Source organism: Micropterus dolomieu, linkage group LG07 (genome assembly GCF_021292245.1).
Source record: "Micropterus dolomieu isolate WLL.071019.BEF.003 ecotype Adirondacks linkage group LG07, ASM2129224v1, whole genome shotgun sequence".
Lineage (NCBI taxonomy): Eukaryota > Metazoa > Chordata > Actinopteri > Centrarchiformes > Centrarchidae > Micropterus > Micropterus dolomieu.
The window spans coordinates 27570237-27592567 of NC_060156.1; the positions used below are offsets into that span (position 1 = coordinate 27570237).

General features: G+C 41.1%; 1 protein-coding gene across 1 annotated transcript; it reads right to left on the bottom strand.

Moving 5' to 3' along the window:
• Nucleotides 1-4421: 4421 nt before the first annotated feature.
• esd (esterase D/formylglutathione hydrolase) lies at nucleotides 4422-17986 on the bottom strand. Its single transcript, XM_046053386.1, has 9 exons — nucleotides 17830-17986; nucleotides 16745-16819; nucleotides 16555-16643; nucleotides 10787-10885; nucleotides 10557-10681; nucleotides 8811-8930; nucleotides 7630-7728; nucleotides 6339-6506; nucleotides 4422-4748 (listed from the first exon to the last, which is right to left on the bottom strand). The coding sequence occupies exons 2-9, from the start codon at nucleotides 16810-16812 to the stop codon at nucleotides 4668-4670; spliced, it is 849 nt and encodes a 282-aa protein (XP_045909342.1). The 5' UTR covers nucleotides 16813-16819; nucleotides 17830-17986; the 3' UTR covers nucleotides 4422-4667.
• Between the last annotated feature and the right edge of the window lie 4345 nt (nucleotides 17987-22331).

Here is a 22331-nt window from a genome sequence, read left to right on the forward strand (position 1 = left end):
ACACCTCTGTAGTAAACCAGATTAAATGCAAATATTTGCATACTGTAAGGCGAAAATTAACTTTGCGCTGTATGTGAACACAATAAGAGTGAAAGGATGAGATCTCATGAGGCCACAGCTCTGGCTGCAGCGTTGTGAGTTTTATACAACAGTCTGATTACTTTCTCAGTACACTGCAGCGTGGATCTGAAGGTAATATTGTAGCTTGATGTTCCCCGAGTCGGCTAAAGCCCTGGATATACTTGCTTTTAACTACACATTTGCGTACGCAAGATGGCTGCCACGCGTTCCTTTGGAGCGTAGGTTGTACACGTCTCCAGAAATTAACGCTACGTGTCCATGAGACGCAATTTCACATGTGAACGCGGTGGCAGTATGTCCATCTGACTGGCAGGTCAGCAGCAATCTACTGTTCCACACTAGCCCAGGTGGTGACCGTCATTAAATTCAAAAGAAGAAGAAGGTCAGCAGCAGACTTTAAAAAAGGAGCTTTATGGCGGGATGTTTACAGTAAAACTTGATTTATACTCCTACATAAGGTCTACATGCGTAGCTAAGCCGTAGGCTACGCACGTAGCCATGCATTTATACTTGAGCAACGGTGTCTCCGTCAATCTGCAATTACACCCCCAAACAGTAGTCGGCAGTAGCGCTACAGCGTCCACTGTGTTGACTTTTGCCGGCCGAGAAGGCTAACTTCCGGTTTAGTGCTCCGCTAATATGAATGGGGGTAAAATTGTAAAGGTGCGGCTGTTGTAGCCTTTTCAAATGTTACCGACCGAACGGATCACATTCTGATTTGTTGATCCACTGTGTTACTGCCGCCGTTTTGGCCACTAGTAAAAGTTACTTCAAAGCACGGGGCACTTCCTGTCGGCTCGGAAGCATTGCGACGCTACCCAGCCGACCAACGTGTAGTTACATTTTTGAGGAGGTGCACATCAGGCTACGGCGTAGGTGTCGGCGTAGGGTACAGGGCTACACAGAGGCTACGCCGTCGACTTGACTCGGAAGTATAAATCACACTTAAACTCCTGGAGCTAGTCCGCAATTACCTGGGTCGTTATGATGTCTCATTAAAATCACAACCTGCTCGAGTGTCGCTATTATTGTTTGTTTACGATGTGCAAATTTGGAGGTTGTCAAGGAAGATAATCCGGTGTTGGCGAGGGATGATCCAGTCCTGGTCTGCTCCCTAGTGGATTCAGGTTTAATACTTCAGGTACACGCAAAGTACGCAGGCAAGTATGTGAACAATGCCGTTTGCGTTGCCGACGTCTGTCTTCGCCTAACCACTGTTAAAAAGCAAGTCTATCCAGGGTCTAACGGCGTTAAACACGTCGGCCGAAGCCTCTTTTGTTAGCCAATCTCTGTGTTTCAGTCGGAGCCGCTGTTGATCAGAGATTCAGTCCGGGTGGGTTTACTACACTGTTGATGCTTCGGTCCACAGCCTGCTACATCAGCTGTGTGTGTGCGCGTGCGTGTGTGTGTGTGTGTGTGTGTGTGTGTGTGTGTGAGTGTGTGTGAGAGAGAGACATGTAGATCTGGCACAACCTTTAAAGGGGCAGTAAGTAATTGTTGACCTTTATCGACCTACAACCAATCACAGCTTTGAGCTGTGAAACCAGATGCTGAACCTTCAGACTGACTTTTAGTTTGAGTTTGAGAAACAAAAGCTTGATTTATAAGAAGTCAGATCTTTCACTGTGGATGAAGGTCAAGCCTCATATGATGAGCAGCTGGAGGTGGAGACAGGTTTTTCAATAAACATAATAATTCCCTCTGCAAATCATAATACAATTACAATAGCAGTAAAAATAATCAATTACAATGATTACTAAATAATCAAAAAGTAATTACATGTTTCATTCAAAATCGTTACCTACTAAGAATATATTTCCCCTCCTTCATAATAAAAGTTAGTGTTTGTAGAAAACAGTAAATTACAGGAGCAGGTTCTGTAAACACACAATGATACGCTGCAGGAAAACGCTGTGACCTTCATCAGCAGCCGGATTCCTATTTTTTAATATTGGTATTATTTATACATAATTGGATTTTTAAGTACTTTAGTGTCTCTTTCTGAATGCAGATTAATCTGATTTTACAGTAAAAACAAAGACTTGTTTCTGGCGGTTCACCACGCTCAGCTTGGCAGTATGATGGGAAACCAGCAGGGACGATATGGCCTAGAACTCACACTGTTAGAACAATGACCATTTTGTTTGCAAAAATAAACGTGAAAATGTTCAAGAACAGATGAAACAATAAGTCAATTAATCACGATTTCATGGTTCCAGCTTCTCAAATGTGAAGATTTTCTGCATTATCTTTTCATTATTTTAATTTATTGATAACAAGAGTCTTTTTCACTGCTTTAAAGAATTTGTGAAAGACCTTTTGAACGAGTGATTGGTTTAGGCTTTGTGTACGTACTGCCCCTTTAAAACCCAAATCCTGCCAGGTTTGTGGTCGTGTCCAGCTTCTCCTAAACGGCATGATAAAGACCACGCGAGGTGTCGAACACTCTTGAACCAGCTTGCTTGCATGAATGAGGTTTTTTTGTGTGTGTGTGTGTGTACATGTGATGCAGCTTGGTATCCAAAGCTTGAGCTACTTAAAGATTCAGCAGTAAAAAGAGAGAAATGCTTCCACTGGATCGATTTGACAGTTGCCAAAACAAACATTTTCTCTCTCGTGATAAAACTATAAGTAAATGATTTATTTAAATGTACTATAGCCTGTGTACATTATATAATATTATTTATCACTAGTCTTTCCTGTTGTTGAATTAATATTTGAAAAAGCAGTGATTAGTTATGCATTTCTTCATGTACTGTATATTTTACCATAAAACACTCAGCAAACTGTAACACCTTTTCCTCATAACCATTTTTATATATTAACAGTATTATTTCTCCTCTTGGCTAAAATCTGTAAAATAGTAGAGCAACAATTGCTTAACATTTCCTACATCCCTGTTTTAAAATCATTTGGATCTTGAAGGCCTGCTGAAAACAAATCATAAAACAACTGGCCGTCACGTTGCAGAGACGTCAAAGTCTGGAACAGAAAATATGGTGGAACCGTGAAGGTTCTCAGTCCAGGTCATAGTTATCCAACGGGGGGCTGAAATCAAGGTCAACAGGACTTAGTTGAAGGTTCTTCAGTTGTGACTGACTGGCAGGAAGTCCCAGTCATTTAAACCTCTGTGGGGTCATTATCAAGGGGATGGACACCGCTTGGTTCGTAATGAAATAATAATTCCCTCTAATATCACAAGTTATATTAGTTTGGCAATTAGATCATTTCTCATAATTATTTGGCCCTGATTTCCTGGTAAGGGATGAGAGGACAAGGTAAGTGGTGTCACAAACCTTCTCCCTGTTAAGAGGTGGTCTCTCTACTTAAGCGGATCATTTATATATGGGCAGAAAGACCATCTCTTAACTGGGGAAGGTTTGTAACACCACTTATCCCCAACTTTCCCTGTCCTTTCATCTCTTCCCAGGAAACTAAACAAACACTTACATTTGGCCTTGTGACAATCCCGACGACGTTCCAACAGAGTAATTTCAACAAAGTCCAGTTGCACTTGATTTTAAGCTTCCTTGACAGAAAATATGGATGTTTATAATTTAGCTGCTGGATAAATAAAGGGAGTCTGCTTGTTGCTGTATCAACGATCCTTCATGAAATCAGACGCATCTCATCGTCACGTTTTGGGAAAAGCAATAAAACCGAAGCGGCTGCTCCCCCCCGACAGAATCTGCACTTTAATAAACTTCTATATTTCTAGCTTTGTTTTGGCAACTGAGAAAATCTTACAATCACCTTTTTAATCTGAACTGAGAGTTTTAAAATGTGACGCTGGTGTAAATTGTGTAAGAATTTCCTGTTGAACGTAAGGCAGCGATGTTGTTTTTTAATGTCTTTTTGTGTGTGTACATATATATAAACGGCCTGTACTCACATTTTTGTACTTTTCTGACAGGGAGGAAATTTATTTTTTATGTGACTTCCTTTCAGGTTTGTTGAAAACTTCGACGTAACAAAACCTTTTGTAATTCTTTCTGTAATTTGTTTGTACAGCAACTTTAAAATTTACATGCATGAAAAGCCCCTTTAATGTCGCCTTAACTGCTGTGAATACTGTAAATACTGCACTGTTCATTTCTCACCACTTTATCAGTAAAGACCTTGATTCTCAAAACAAAATGCACCTTTTGTTAATCAATTCTTTCCATCAGAGATTAAATAAGGATTGCACCTTCAAAGTTTGAGTGTTTCCCTGCAACATGATGAAGAATACATTGAAGACGTTTAGCTCCAGCTACGTTTCTCAGCACCTGGTGCGAGCGCCATTACTGATGTTTTCACTCTGCAGGTCAGCAAACTTCAATAAGAACAGAACAACAAACTGAATAACGGAGGATTTTATTCTGAAAATCACAGCTGAGACTGTTCCGACTGCTGCAACAACAAAAGGCCGGCTCAGCAAAATCCACATGATCACTGTCAAGTCGCAGGAGAGAATACATTTCCTCTGATATTTGAGAAACATCGTCTGAAAACTGTGGCTCAGTTTCCTCAAAACGCATGTGAAAGAGTTTTTTTCCCATTTAGCCTTCAGCCGACCTGAACAGCCTCGTTCTCAGTTGGCGGGTTCAGGCATTGAGGTACTTGGCGTGGTGCTTGATGTGGTCGTTCATGAAGGAGTAGATGAAGTAGTAGCTGTGGTCGTAGCCCTGCAGGAGCAAACACAACGTTAACGTCACAAAGCAACTCGGACTACGCAGATCTGTGTCAAAGCCTGGACATGTCGTAAAACATGTTGCAGTTTACACATTCTCAAAAACAACCAAATCAACTATTTTGTTAATTGAACCTTTCCCAGCTTGTCTGTGACATTTCACTGATATCTCCTGGCATACAGTGTGGGAAGTTTGTACTAAAACATTGGAAGACTTCATCTGTCAAACTACTGAATCTTCATATGAATTTAAACTGAACTTGTCCCACATCATTGTATACACTTTAATTAGCAATGTGAGGATCTCTTCACACCAAGTATTGAGAGGAAGGAATAATTAATAGCCACCTAAAACTGCTTAATGACAGACATGTACTGTATTGCATATAAATATTTTATGATGCACTTCAAAATATATATACTTTAAACTAGAGCCCAACCAATAAATAAATGTCTGTGCCGATATTATCGGCTGATATGAGCTAAGTGCAGATAAATCTGTGTCTGCGTTTATAAAAGTCAAATATGAATGACTGACTAAAGATCCGTCTGTTTCTGTTTCAGTCATGTTATGAGTGTTGTTGCATAGTTTGTCCACCAGAGGGCGCTCTGCAGCTCCACTGCTGACACGTTCTACCAGCAATCAGCTGTACTTTTGTTCAAAGTACTACTTATAACAATAAAATTAGTACGTAAAAGTATATATTTTTGTCATGTTATCTCAGGGAGTAACTGCACATAACAAACACATAATCTTAAGTTTTGTGTTTCTGAAAAGGTAAAAATAAGTATCAGATTTTAAAATTCTCAAATCAAAATCTGTCTTCCAAATCATGTTGGGCTCTACATTAAACTGTCTGGTTCAAGACACTGATACCGTTTAACAGTGATGACTAAAATTCAGTTATTTTATCTGTTAAATTTAACACAGGAAATGAGGCACTTAGTGTGGCAGCGTGCGTTTAAAGACATCTTACTGAACACTGTCGGAATAAAAGCAGGATGTTTTAAACAGTTGGTTTTTAACTGTATAACAATGTGGTTTGGTTGCATAATTTATTATTACAGACAGAACTCTTCTACTCAGTCACTAAATCACTGCCTGACAATAAAAACTTTACTCTTTCTGCTTTTGTGCAACCTCCTTTCTTTCTTTCCCAACAACACACAGTTTAAGTTAATAGCCTGTGAATGTTTGTTAGCAGTGATGATTAGCAGTGTTTTTTTTCCTCTTTCATCTGTGTGTTGAGCAGCTACATACACACACTGCTCACAGATAAATAAAGTTGGGTTGAACTGAAGTTTAAAAGGCACTGGGTTCAACTTTCACACATTGACATAATGTTTAGATTGTAGCTCTGCAGCAACAATCAAATGTTTAAGATTGTTTTACATCACAGACGTTTGCTCAGTTGTCATATCTAAAGTAACATGAGAATTAATCCTGTTTTAGTTTAAAAAATAAACCAGCGCAGCAATTAATAAAAAATGAATAATGCAGCATGCAACAGTTATTAAAAGAGTCTTCCTGACATTTTACTGTGAAGAATCAGTGCTTTTACTTTGACAGACTACAGGAACTGACCGGCTGCAGTCTGAAGACGACGGGGATTTTCTTCTCGGAGCAGACGGCGATCAGGTTGTCGGGAAGCAGCTGGCTGGCTGACAGGAACTGGTCGTCACGGCCCTGATCGATCAGGATGTCGAGCTGAGGGCCGGAGTACGCCGCCGCCAACACGGTGGCGTCGTACGCCTGAAAGAGGAAGGGCTGAGTTAGCTGGTGGTTCATTTCCAAACTGCAAACTCACATCTACATTCAACACCACAACAAAGTTTCCCACTTTATTACTCTTAATATTTAGAGGCTATAACTGTTAGTTTACAATAAAAATGACGTCTCTGGTGGAGAATCTGCAGCTTCACGGTGACTTTCAGCTCAACGTCTCTCACTCTCTGTACATCCTGCGGAGTTAGTTTGTGATGCTCACAGCATTGAAAGATACCTTCTAAAATCTTAAGAGCAACATCTTTAGAAAAACTTTATCCTAAAGAAATCGTCCCAATGAAAACTAAATTCACCACCTGCTCACACAACCAAAGCTTGTCTTCTGCATAAAACAATAGATGTGATGAATGCTGCCGCTGCTGTGTTTCTACATATTTCTGGTTCACACTGTTTTACAACAAGACTGGATATATAAATAAGGAATCAGTCACACGTTTGTGTTTCGAGCAGCCGTGAAAGTAACTACATGTACTAAAGTATAATTTTGAGGTACTTGTACATTCCATTTTCTGCAACTTTTCTACTTGACATCTCAGAATACTTTTTACTTCATTACGTGCATCTTACAACATTAGTTAACGTTGCAGATTCAGTTTCTTACTACAAAATATAATCAGCAAATAAATTCTGATGTATTAATAATTATGGAAAAAGACTTTATTGATCTCTTGGTGAAATCTACAAACTACCCAGCAGCTCCACCTTTACCCGCTGCAACACTACAGTGATCAACACCCATTTGCATCACTAACTGTAATCCAATAATTTAATAAACACGATTCTGAAATGATTCTCTGCGTACTTTCACTTTCTGTCAGAGTAGTTTGATGCCCACACTTTGAAGTTTCACTTGAGTAACAGGGTATACTTTTTTTTTTTACCTGTAACAGAGTATTTTCTGTGCTTTTACTATTCTGAGTACTTGTTCTGAGGAAAGTTCTGTTTTAACATAATTTAAAATAATCCCAGTTCCAAATTTTATTCTCCGTCACTCAGCTGTTACGATCCAATGACAACACGTCTCTCTGTGAGACGCTCAGTGTGTCTTTATCACCGTTAGCATCAGGACCGCGGTCTGCAGTGGACTTACCTCCCACGTGGACCTGTCGGAGCCCAGGTATCCTGAGAAGGCTTTCTGTCCCCATGGACACTGCATGGGGTTACAGATGGGAGCGAATGCCGACACCGCCTGCAGGAGACAGACAAGGACACGTCGTCATCATCAGGAAGCCAGAGGACGCTGACAGCAGACTCTGCTTCTACTGAAGGGACATAAAGAGAGACTCGGCCCTGGAGGTAGCTGAGGGTGAAGTAAAAACTAACGGCGCCTTTAGACTGTGAGAGACAGTCTAACAAAAACAGGCAAAGTGAATCGTTTAGCTGACGCTTTTATCCAAAGCGACTTACAATTGCTATACATGTCAGAGGTCGCACACCTCTGGAGCAACTAGGGGTTAAGTGTCTTGCTCAGGCCACATGGGTCACAATGGGGGATTGAACCCGGGTCTCTCACACCAAAGGCATAGTCTTATCCATTGCGCCATCACCACCCCATATGATGTGAGAGCAGACATTATGAAGCAGGATTATTTCACTCACTTTCACTTTGGAATAAATAAGAAAGCAAAACCACCTTGTCCGCTCATTTACTGCAACACGCGTCATGCAACCAGTACATATGTGCTAGAGGTAAACGAGCAATAGGTGTTGAGTGGAGTTGCTGGTGTATCTGGTGTTTTCCAGCTCCAGGAGATAAAACACCAGATGCACCAGCAGCCCCGCAGGCTACTGAACCGCGGGATCAGCCTCACTCGCATGGAGCTGGTTTGACTTTGAAAAGATGGATGTTGCTCAGAAGATGTCAATCTGCAAACTGAGTGGAAAATCGGTTGCCAGTGCACAGAATGTCATGAATAGAACAAACATTGGCGAGTCAAAACCAGCCGAGGTACCAGCAAAAAAAACACATCTGTTCAAAGACCGCCACACTGACGACAGAATCAAAGCCACTAAGACAACAGGTGATTACTCATAGCTGCACTGTTTGATATCAGTAACCATGGTGATTTCAGTGTTTTTATATTGATTTTACTTAAATTCTTCAGTTTTAAGTAAATAAATAAGACCCGTTTCCACTAATGTCATTAGTAAGAAACAATTAAAATCATAACCGCGAGCTAGAACAATATCAAGACTTTTACAAACACGTTTCTGAAGGATAATGATCTGACCACATTTTTCTACTTTTATCTCAGGCAGCAAACCCGGTACCTTGTATTTCCCAGGGTTCTTCAGGGCACAGGTGAGCGCTCCATGGCCGCCCATGGAGTGTCCGCTGATGGACATCCTGTCTGGGTCAGTGGGGAAGTTAGCGTTGATCAACTTGGGGAGCTGTGAGAGAGGGGGGGGGGGGGGGGGGGGGGGGGGGGGGGGGGGGGGGGGGGGGGGGGGTGTTTATGTTCTACAAGGAGATCAGAGATTCATTCTGTCCCAAGATTAGCGAATGATTTATAAACTAGCAGCACCTTAAAACTCAGTCTAGAATTAACATGAAGACAGGGTAGAGATTTAAGAACAAGAGAAATGTGCTCGCTTCTCTTGGTTCTTGTTAGAACTCTGGCAGCAGCGTTCTCAATGACTTTAAGCTGTCTGACGTCTTGAGAAGGCAGCAGGCAGAAGATAATGAAGGTTTGTGTTTGGCTAGTTGGACATTTAGCTCTATCAGTTGTTGAAACGTTCATGTCGATGAGCTCTGCGATCAACCAATCACAGCCCGGATGAGGTGGGACATTAAATAAAGGTTGACGTGCTGCAGCAAACTTTCAAATGTTGAACTGATTGTTCTGTTACCACTTAGCATTATCAAATTAAGAGACTAACTCAACCACCATGTGGAGCATTTTTCTTGCACAAGCATTTAATGAATCAAAACTAGCCACAAAATTTAAGCTATACAAGATTACATGATTAATATATTAATATTATACTAACAGTATATTATTAAATGAACATTATACTTTCATGTTATAATATTATATGTTGCCACACATACTAGTTCCTCCTCCAGGTTGTGCATTGAGCCTCTGCAGTGCACAGATGTAGATTTAGCGACAGCCAGGATAGGGACCAGGTGGTTACAGTACAAGGAGGATTGCAATGCTGTATTTATATTGTAGGAAAGGTGGCCGATGTGCAGGCAACTCTAACATTGGTACCGGGTCAACACAGTTATAGCTTAAAACTTTGAAGGTGCACAACGAAAGTAAGAATCATAAAACTTGCACGGACCAATGCATTACCCCAAACACTGGGCCCCTTCCCCTTCTTATCTGTGGTCACTGATTAATACCTGTACAAAAAACAAACGGGTGCGACCAACTGAGAAAATGAATAGCACCAGTGCTACAGCTGCAAAAGTTAGTTTGGAGCCCTGTGCTGAAATTGAGTTTCTCTGGATCTTGTCTGGAGTGGGCTTGATTGATTTTAAGATCTTATAGATTACATTTCATGCTCTCGGTGATCTGGCTGCAGATTATATTTTTGATGGTTTAATTCCATATAAGCCTTTGTTTATCATGAAATCTTCAGGCAGGGCTCTCCTGTCTCTCCCTGGGTCCAGGCTGAAATCTAAAGGGGACAGAGCTTTTGCTGTCAGGGCCCCGAGGCTCTGGAACAACCTTCCAGAGGACATCAAGCCGTCAGAGTCTTCTGTGATACGTTTTATTTTCTTATTATTTCTCATGTATTCCATCACTCTATGTAGTTTTTCATTTCATCCTTCTCTCTGTGACACACTCTGCACTTTGTTTTTATAGGTACATGCTCTATAAATAGAGTTTATCATTATAATATATAATTATTAAACACCAAGATTTCAAACTTGGGTTTTCATCTTGAGCAACAACTTTCATTCTTTCCGTGTATTATCAGCTTTAGAGTCCAACGGACCGCAGCCACTTGAAGGTAAATCTGAGTGTCGTGTGCGTGGCTGTGATAACCAACGTAAATCCAACCCACCTCCTCAGTAACGTAGGAGTACATGCGGTAGTTGGTCTTCCAGGGGTCCTGCGTGGCGTCGACGTAGAAACCAGCTCCAGTGCCGAAATCCCAGCTCTCATCCTCCCCCTCGATGTTACAGCCACCTGATCCAGGACGGGACACAGCTGAGATCAGTCCACTCCATCTTTCTTTCATTAATCAGACAATCAAATGTGAATAGTTGTGTCACTGAGTGTGCGTTTTCATACGTGGGCTGGTGTCCGGAGCCACGACGATGATGCCGTGCTCGGCAGCAGCGAGCTGACTGCCAGCTTTGGTGATGAAGTTCTGCTCCGTGCACGTCAGGCCTGCAGAGGAATGAAAAGTGATCAACCAGCAGCTAAAACACTCCGAGGACTCAAGAAAGACAAAATATCTTAATTTAGGATGATTAAATCTTTACAGTCAAAGATAAATGATTGCGTTAAGCACGGCTTGTATCAGATTTTTAAACTTGTTTCACGGTAACTGCTCCTGTTTAGATATTTAATCAACTTTTCAGCTCGAGCTGACGAGACAAAGGTCTGAGAGGCGAACTGCAGGGATGTAAGATAAGACTTTATTGATCCCACACTGAAGAAATTTACTTGTTACAGCAGCTCCACTTATGACTGATAAGGAGGTGCAGAAATAAATATACCTGCACAGGACAGTGGTAACATAGGGTATAAAAATAGGGCTTTACAGGTCAGGTTTTAAAAATGTGTGTATCAAATATATATACAGTTGCAGGAAAAAAGTATGTAAACCCTTTGGAAATACCTTGAGGTTATTGTTGCCAAAGGAGGATCTAATCCAAGGGTTCACATGCTTTTCCCACCATGCACTGTGAACGTTTACATGGTGTGTTCAATAAAAACATGAAAACATATAATTGTTTGTGTGGTATTACTTTAAACAAACTGTTTGTCTCTTGTGACTTAGATAAAGATCAGATCCCATTTTATGACCAATTTTTACAAAAATCCAGAGGGTTCACATCCTGCTACTGTATGTACAGTTACACAGTACAGGAACATAATAGTGCGCTGTGATAAGTGTTTGTTGATGTAACACTCACATCCCATATATCTATAGGATCTCTCTCTATGTGTGTGTGTGTATATATATATATATATATATATATATATATATATATATTAAAAGGAGGAGGAGTCTGGTGACTTTCTCAATGTCAAAAATCTCCAAATCCAAACCAGCTGTGAATGTATCTCCTAACAAGTATTGTGTGTTTCACAGCCTGATCTTAATCGGTTGCTGAAAATAGTCCCCAAATACTGCACTATTTGCTCCTTTTTGTTTTAAAAAAGATTCCGGTGAGCAGCTGTTCCAGGGAATTACAGAGTCTTTATAAACATGAAACTCTGTCTGAAGCACTTAGTGAACACAAAAATCCCATTAAACTACATGTTTTCATGGGATTTGTTAACAAAAAGAAAATACAAAATAAAGCCAGGCTTTAAAATGGAGTCTGAACCAGATGGCCTGTGACGCTCTGACAATCAGGCTGCGCAGTAGGGCTGCAATGAATAATCCACGCACTCGATAAAAAGTGATGATAAAATCGGTTTCCAACAAAGTAATTATCAATTAGTTTGTGATGTCATAGTGAAAAGTAGCAACATCAGTGAGGGCAACACCTTCAACACCTAAAACCTCCAAAGCGGCAGCCCACATCACCATTTATCGTGAAACTGCCTATTAAAATTCCATCTGCATTAATGGTCTGATCTTAACCTTTGTTTCCACCTGGTATTTTTAATGCGTTCTTGTTTTCCTCACTGAGATCAGGGCCCGTATTTATCAAGCCTCTCAGAATTACTCATAAGAACACTGCTAAGAACTGACTTCAGAGTAAAAAAATGCTTAAAAGTTAGTTATCAAGCATCATGGTCCTAATTTGAGTGAAGTGTAGGACTATCAGTCTTACAGCCGATTTACGACACTGTGCTGTGCAGCAAACAGAATTTTGGATGACGATGTAGCCAAGGACCAATCACTGAAGAGATTTCCTTATTTAAGAATATTCTCAAATAAATTCACATTGAATGGTGAAATTCCTAAGAGAAGTTTATATTCAACACACATCTAACAATAAAGACTTTTCAAGAGAATACATTATGATATAAACAATAATAAATGAAAGATAAAAAAGCCATCAATTGCACCTACTGCTCCTGGGACACTTGTCCTTAAACACAACCACATAGCGTCGGCCCTGTGGTGTGTTTACAGCTAACAGCTGATCCAGGTCCGGGTCCGCCAGAGAACACAACATAACTTTTACTTTTTATTTATCAACAGAGCCCTGCTGTTGTTTGGACAACCTGGCCGTGTTTGAGAGCAATGTGCTCATGTTTGTTTCTCTCTGTCTGCAGAATCCGGACCTGATGGGGCCCATTCTGCCTCACTCTGACAAACTGCTGCGTTTACATAGCTAATGTGTTTATTTCTTTGTTCCTCTCTCTGTGCTGGAGTTCTTTTAAGAACTTGGAGGCTTTATCCAGATTATTATTAAATTTGTTCAATTTTAATAAGAGTGTGTTTTATTCATCTAGTGTGTCAAGCTTATTACAATAGGCCTATATTATATCCAATATATTCCCCGCAAATCTGATGTTAATATATTTTACTCATAGATAGGGGCGTTAGGCTGCTGTATGAATGACCACTTATATATATATATATATATGGCTGGTCTGGTAGTATACCCAGGAAAGATTGTGAAAACGGACGGATTTAGCCGGAGTAGTGGCTTAATTGAATATTGACAACATATTTCTTTTGTTTTTACATGGTTTGAATTTGTTTGTGGCTCCATGGGGCTTTATAGAACCAGGATAGAGAAAGATCGAGAGGTGAATGTGTGCATTATACTTTGTAATTTAGAGCAAGCCAGGCAGCCTTCTGTGTTTGAGAACTGCGCAATAACCAGCCTAGTCAAAAGGAACGAAATGACACAAAAAAAGATTAGTTCATTTTAATAAACGAGATTTGATGACTCCAGTCTGTCAAAAGAGTGACTTTCCCCATCACTATTCCAGGTCTACTTTCGGCTCAGTATTGAGCAGTTTGAGAGTTTGCTGTGGAGTCGGACCAAGGATCTCAAGGATCCATACAAATTACCGGAAGCCAATTTCTTCTAGGGAGCATCTCGCATTTCGTCTGAGGTAGGTGATTTACATTAAAATAAAATGTAATAAAAATATCTAGGCTACTTTTCATTTTATAGGCTGTTTTGCTGGAGTCCCGCTAGTCATGTCTTTCTCCCACCCACACATCAGGGGTTTTTTTCAGCCTGCATTCTGCAAATGGAATTTTACTTGTGTTAATTAGCTCATTGATTTCTTTATAGGCTGTTTATAAAATATCATTCGACTGATTAGGCTACATGGAAACTGTATTTGAAATTAGCATGATTGGAAGTGGTTGAACGGTGTGCAGTTTTATTTTTACTGAGCATTATGATGTTATTCATTTCAGATACCTGGCAACTGGTCACTCCTGCACCACCATCGCTTCTAGCTACAGAGTGGGCATCTCCACTGTGGCAAACATTGTACCAGATGTGTCCAAGGCCATTTGGGACAGCCTGGTGGATGAATTTCTTCCAAAGAGGAAGAACTTCCCCAACTGTGTGGGAGCAATAGATGGGAAACATGTGGCGATCCGGGCACAACATAATTCAGGTTCCCACTTTAACTGCAAGGGAACATAATCTTGTTGTACTTCTTTTTAGGGTGGTGGATGTTGGAGCTTTTGGTTGGAACAGTGATGGAGGGACCCTTGCTGCTTCCACCTTTGGAGAAGCTCTGCCAGAAGAAAAACCCAGAAGATGCTCCTCTCCCAGGAGCCAATCACGTGGGGCCCACGCCTCATGTCTTCGTGGGAGATGAGGCTTTCCCCCTCTGGTGACTTATATTAATTATACATGATGCTCTACTGTGTATATATAGAGTGGAATAAATTGTTTTTCCTTGTGTCCTCCGAGTTTGACTCTAAACAGGAATAATCTCTCGTTTTCAAATTACATGCAGCATCACATTTTTATGAAATTGTCTTTTAATTGTTTGATTACTTGTTTTGTAGCATTATGTTAAATATTAAACTGTTTAATTATTGGTGATTGAATTGTAGCTTGCATCTCTGGTTAAATGTGTTTTTTTTTCTTATTTTATTACAAGGAGGAATATGCTGAGAACATATCCTGGAAGAAACCTCTCCAAACCAAAGAGGATCTTCAACTACCGCCTATCAAGAGCCAGGCGAGAAGTTGAGAACACCTTTGGGATTCTTGCTGCACAGTGGAGAATCTACCACCAGGTGATTGGAGTGAGCCCTGAAAATGTGGATGCTGTTGTGAAGGCAACAGTGGCCCTTCACAACTTCCAGAGGTAGAAGAACATGACATCCCTGCACTTCAAGCAAGGAAAGCGGGCGCCAACAACGCCACCCAAAAGGCTGTAGCTGTACGGGAGGCCTTCAACAGCTACAACAACTACTCCGCCGTTGGTGAAGTGCCCTGGCAATACAATGTAGCCTGACGTGCCCACCTGTCATCTCTACAACCCTCTGCTACTCTTCCTCTTCATCATAAAACAAAGGCTCTTTTAAGAACCACTCATTCTTTAAAGGGCTGATTTCCATTAAAAATATGTATTCCAATATTCATTCTTTGTGTCTTTACACATCCCCGGCCAATAAAACTGATTGTGATCTACCTTTCCGCTAGAAGTAACCATAAATAGTAAATTATATGTCATATGTACGTTTCCTGACATAAAACTTTACATCACCTCTTCATCGTCATTATTTTACTTCATCCAATTCTCCGAATTGAAATATATAGGTAAGAACTAATCCAACCTCCTTAAGAACATATACATTACATTCATTACTATATTGATATTACTTTATTTGGAACACAAATGCAGAGCTTATACACTAAGCAAGACTTCATCATAACATGAATCAAAACAAACAATGAATTAAGTAAACTAGTTAAGTATTAGAACAAGGACTGAATAACATTTTTTTTCCCCCTCAGGAAAACTCAGCCTTGTGAAAAGCGAAATAAATAGAAATACTTCCATGTGGTCTTGTGTTCTGCCCCTGGCCCACTCTTCTTATCTCTCACGGTCTGTCTCTCCTTAATATCTGTCCCTGAGATTTTTCCATCGCCTTTTACACCCATCCTCTAAATAATAGGAGAAAATGTGTCAATAATAGTATATGAAAGCTATAACTTATCTTAAGTCTTACTTCAATAAAGAAAATAGATGTAGAGCTATTGAGGGAGAACATAACCGCAGCAGGGCGGTCGTCGCTGTCTGTCTGAGTGTAAGAGTGATTCTTAGCTTTAAGACATTTGATAACTTTCTTTTATTCTTAAGTTTGAAAGTAGGAGTAAATTTCATGAATTCTCAGCACTTAAGACTAAAATGGCACTTTGAGAAGCTTCATAAATACCCGCCCAGATCTCCGTTCTCCAAACCTGCGCGTGAGTAATTTGCAGTGGCGGCTAATTCGCCCCAGTCTCCCTTTAAAAACTCGAGAGTTTTCTGAGTCGTTGAGTTTAAGGAAACTTTATAAACTTTGTGAAATGCCGTCTACGACAAATTCTTAATTATGTGTCCCCTCTTGTAAATTCAGCAAATCTAACACATGAACTTATACCTTTCTTTGTATAAAAATATTGTGTCAGCTTGTGTCTCAGTGTGTTGCAGTACCAGCGTGTAAGCTACTCTGTCACTATATAAATCACATGCCTTGTTAACAGCAGATCTGCTGCTCAGATTAGTCAGTTCTTACTGTATTTACATGTTTGGGGCATGAAATGACTGGATTTAAGTGCAACATTACTGTCCTTATTGTTGTATTGCAAATTGCCAAAAAACAACCTCAAGTTAAATATAAAAGCTGATATTCACTAACTGATCAATTATTATCAATAGACTTTAGTTGCAGCCCTACTCACCAGACAGCCAGTACATGACGGGACATTTGTCCGTCTCAGCCTTGGGAGGCACGTAGATGGCAAACTTCATCTTACACTTGAGCTCAGTGCTGCATGAAGGAAACACAAACACACACATTAATTCATTGCTTTACAGGTGTGTGTCGCAAGCTGCAGGAGTAAACTTTGACTTTTTCAGCTGAGATCTCACCTGTCATGTTCAAAAACCTTCTGGAAGCCACCAGCGCACTTGTTAGAGGACACTTGTGTGAGGGCCATCTCTGATCTGTAAACAGACAGGTGTGTTAACATCATTAGTCTTATATTATCCTACTGCTGCTGTCCCGACTGATTTAATGAGGTTTACAGTTTTACAGTTATCTTATTTGCAGGACTCTAAAAAGATGCACAGCTTTGTCAGACTTTCAGCAACTCATTTAGTTTCACATTCAGCCTTCATAACGTCGAGATACAGCCTCACATAACAGAAACATACACGCCTGTTATCTCAGCAAACTTTTATTAAAAGCACATGTGTACACATGTCTAATTTTCATCCTTTGGCAGAAAATCACTGAGACCAACACATAAATACACTTCATGGAATTTAAATATGTTGCACTGGATAAAACCGGTGATTTGAGAAATGACATCACCTGTTCATATACAGAGATAGCTAGATTTTAACCTGCAGTGCACAGCTTTGTAACACCATGCATGTGGACACCTAACAGCTGCATGTGCAAGTTTGTTAAACATGTGGAGTTCTGCAGGTCAGCAGCTATGGTAGCCGCTAAAAGGAAATATACTTAAATAAACTCTGCAGTTTTTATTCTATTACAAGACTGGATACAAACACTATATTAATTCATTTACATTAAGCTGCTGTCACTGTTGAAATGTGAACAAAACGCCACTATAACGGCAACGTTACAGGCAACCACATTTAAAAACACTAGTATTAAGTTCTATACTTCACATTTTTTCCAAAATGCGTCATGCCGAACTGCCCAAAACATTTCTATATTCAAACATATATAACTATATGCTCAACCACCTGTGTTCTTAGCTTGTTTATAAGCAGCGGGATTTTAAAATAGATATATTTTGAATAGAATCTGGTGTAACGTTACGGCGTCCTTCAAGGGGGGGGGGGGCGTGCAGAGATTAGCAAGTAAAGTTAGCTCCTGTTAGCATCGTTAGCTGCTAGTTACGAACGTCTGTTTGAAGTTAAAACACTTCATACCTTCTGACAAAGCAAATAAACAAACTAAACGCATATTCCTCGGTGCATACCTTATTCAATTACGGTGCTTTGTTGAAAATTGTGCTCAACTGGTTCGCTAACTTCCCCGCCGCCGCTGCAGTCCAGAGTCCACAGTCCGACAGCGTCAGGGTGAACGTGGTGACGTCAGGGGAGCCGCCCCTCTCCACACGTCCGCGATGTAACACGTACGTTGGAACGCAAGATGGCGGTGGTGTTCACCAAGAAACCTGTTTACTATGAATAAATAACTAAATTATAAATGGGTGACAAATTAACCAAATAAAAGAGAAAGCAGCATGGAGTGTCTCAGTATGAGTCAGGCCACCGCGAGCCTCCAGAACAACTTCAGGGCTCCTCACCAAGTCTGTGGAGCTCTACTGAAGCAGATGAACAGCAGTCCACCAGATATTTCCTCATTTATATGTACACCACCTTTATTTAATCAAGTCGTCTCATTGAGATCCAGAGAGATAGCTGAGGACAGCAGATTGAAAAAACACAAACATAAGCAGACAGAAAAAAAGGACATGCAGCAGACATCATTACATAGACCAGAAGATGAGACTTTATTTCATATAATTTGGCTTATGGAGATGCTGATAGAGAACATTGTCCAAAATCGGTGAAACTGGGTTGAGATCTGGCGACTGTAAAGGCCATAACATTGTTTCAAATCATTTCATCCTCACCAAACTGTTCAGCAAGCCGTGCTGCACCAGGCATCTGTCTCCAACTTTTTAAATTTTATTTATTTATTGGGGGTTTGGTAAGTAGGCCTACTTGTAACAAGTACAAATGTTTAAATTGCAGAAAGTATGCAGTTATACAAAATAAAGTGAAAGTGAAAGTGAAAAGGTCTGGCATTTACAAAAGTATATGTATAATTGGAGGCTTGAAGCACACACTTAAAGCTTATTTAAAACACGCAACTAACGATTCAACATAAAACATCTTCAACATCTAAAGCTCTGATTATACCTGTGAATCACTCGATACCTGTGTGAGCTGCCCAGTCTGTTGTGGCACACCATGTGATCTCCCAGGTTTTATTTTTCATGTTTTTATTTTTCACTTTTTACAAGAAGAACTCTCATTGATCCACATCACTGTAAATGTGTCGTCCCTCCAGCAGAAACATGGAGCAGCTAAACGCAGGACAACATGCAGAGTGAGCAATACACAGAAAGTGAGAAATATACAACAGAGGTACTGGTAATTTCTACTCCACTACCTTTCAGAGGGAACTACATTACTACATTTGTTTAACAACTTAACTTACTATTAGTTTTCAGATTCAGATTATTGAAACAGTCAATAACTAAATTATGATATACTATTATTAGCCTGCCCTCACCAGAGAAACAGCCGTATAGGTCAATTTTGAAGCAACTTATATATTTATGGTTTTTTTGTTAGGCTGCAACCTCTAGTGGCAAAATAACTCAGGTGACTTACTTCAGTGGTTTTCAAGGTGAGGTCCTTGAGGAGGCTCCTGTGGGTCCCCAGTAAGACGTGCAATCATTTATTTTTACTATAATCCCATCCCCCTGCGATGGACTGGCGACCTGTGGGTGTACCCCGCCTTTCGCCCAATGTAAACTGGGATTGGCTCCCTAAGCGGTTGACTATGGATGGATGGATGGATGGATAATCCCATCCATTAGGAACACAAGGAGAGAATGTGTGACTATTTTGGTCGTGGGTTTCACCCACTTTCTGTAATAAAAAACATTTTTTAAATTTTTTTATTTAAACTTTATTTAAACCTGGAAAGTTACAACCACGGCCTGGCAAAAGGGGAACATCCTCTTGAAGGGAGGGATACATCAGGGAATAAAGAGTATGAAAAGATAACAGGGACAAAAAGATAATTAAACATAACATTTGAAACAATACAAGGAACAGTGCAAAACACAAAGACATTTCACGATCAGAAGCTGGGCAAGCACAAGGGGGTCCGTGGTCTAATTTGTGTCAGTTTAGGGGTCCTTGACATGAAAAAGTTGAAGAACCACTTAAGTAGGATAAAGAACGACTAAGTCCATGTAAGGATGTGGTGTGTGGTGTCAGTCGACTGAGGTTCGAGTCCCTTGTGAACTGGCACTTGCTCGTACTTGTTGTTTTACACTCACACCCAATTTTGTTGTTTATGTAAGATGTTGATTATTATAAGTTAAGCTACCCAGCAGCACATAAAGTACTTAAAATGAGCTCCATATTTATCAGTTGCAACATTAAAGCAATAAACTAGTGTTGCCAACTCCTCAGTAAGGAAAGTAGCTATTGGCTGTCCTAAAAGTCGCAGAATGATGTCATCACCAGATTTACATAATGGCCAAGTGCATGTAATTGTGATGGAGGCTGTAGGAGAGAGGAATAACTTCGTGGGTGGGACAAACAGTGAGTAAAAAACCCTAAATATCCAAAAGTCTACAGTAACACCAGAAAGAGTTGCTAGATATGTCGCTAGTTGCTTCTTTTGAAAAAGAGTCCCTAGAGGAGTGCGAATACTCACTAAATATAGCAGCAAAGTCACTAAGTTAGCAACACTGTGAGACTCGGGACTCACGAAAACTGTCAGCCTCCACCACCAAAGTGCTGAAAGCCTTGTTCAGAAAGCTTTGCTTCATATCGACCATCTCTGATCAACCTGTCCTCGAACACGGCCACCTGTAACCATTGGTAACCACTTTTCAAAAGAGAAAGCCCACTTTGTGAGGAGTAAAGAAAAATTAAATTACTGTGCTCTAGTGTTTTTACCGTCTGAGTCATTTCTCTCAAACAAAGTCTGTCTTTGTTTATCTGCTCGTGTCTGTAGGTGTGTTATTCCATTTACTTGAATCTCTGTCGGCCTGTTTTTACACCACCTGCCTTCTCCCTCCATCAGCCTCCGTCGCCTCTCGTCGCTCCATATCATTAGTTTCCTCCACCGTGTCCACAGAGCAGGATCTGGATTGTAAATTATTGATTTATTACTACACACACACAGTACACCAGTGCTTGTGTCCTGACTGTCTCTGCAGCTGCTTCCTAAATTAGACCGTTTCAAATCACCAAAAAAACCCAACAGATTAAATTCACTCCCTGCTCACATGGTGATTATGGTTACGCCTACAGCCATGCGCCCATGTGTTGGGAAGATTCCATTTAAAACTGAATTTGTCACACATTACTGCTCATCATTTATATTTATATATATCTCACACAGTCCAACAGGCGGCAGGCCATCAGTGTTTAAAGCCACTGTGCTTTACCTGGACAGGTGTGTCCGTTCCCGTACTGGGCAAAATCTACCCTGCTGAAGTGCCCATGAACAAGGTTCACCAGGACCAACCTCCCAGACTGTGGGACTGAACAGTTGACAAATGAGAATTGCCCTACCTGAAGTAATAAATCATACATATGCTAAATCAGCCTGTTCTCACACCCAAGTCAGTCTCACACCCATACCCAAGTATGGACACATGGTCAAGACCGCTTGGCGTCAGTTTGTGGCCCTGGGAAGCCCTTTAGTGTAATTTAAGAATGCTGAATGCAGGTGTAGGATATACGTAAATAAAAGAAAAGTCAGTGTAAGGAGGTGGTTGGGGTGTGCAAGAAACGTCTCGGGTTACGTATGTAACCCTGGTTCCCTGAGAAGGGGAACTCGAACTGCGTCGGTTACGACACTATGGGAACGCCTCTAGGCGAAGCAGGTCTGAACGTGACTGAAATCACTCCAATCCTATTGGCTTGTTGCTAGAACGGTAAGGTGTGACGGAATAACCGGAGGAGTATAAAGCACACCTGTACACACTCATCATTAGCTTAAACTATGAAGCAGGCGCTTCAGGCGGGGAGAGAGAGGTGCGGCGGGCCGACGCAGTGTCTCGTTCCCCTTCTCGGGGAACCAGGGTTACATACGTAACCCGAGACGTTCCCCTTCGAGGGAACTCGAACTGCGTCGGTTACGACACTATGGGAACGAGATACCCACTAAACCGTGCCGAAAACCCCGCCTGCCCCTGTGTGCAATAAAGTGGCAAGACTAAGAGGAGAGCGCACGAGTGCCAGGTGCCGAAGGAAGGTCAAGACTGTAAAACCAAATGAATGTGTGCGGAGTGGCCCAGCCAGCCGCTAAACAAACATCCTGCAAAGAGGCCCCGGAAAGGAGGGCTCGAGAGGCCGCCATGCCTCTGGTAGAAAGAGCCCTCACAGCCACAGGTGAAGGCAAACCGCGCACCTGATAGGCCAGGGAAATAGTCTGAACAATCCAGTTGCCAATAGTATGTTTGAATGCAGGGAGCCCGGCCCTGGGAGACCCAAAACACACTAGCAGCTGTTCAGCCTTCCTCCAACGGGAGGACCTCAGAGTGTAAATACTCAGTGCTCTGACAGGGCAGAGCAGATGAAGTCTCCCGTCCTCCGCCGTCACATGAGGTGGAGGATGAAATGCCTGCAGGACTGTGGACCCTGCCGAACAAGAAGGCACTTTAGGGATGTATCCTGAACGAGGGTGCAGGATAGCCCTAATATTCCCCGGGGCAAACTC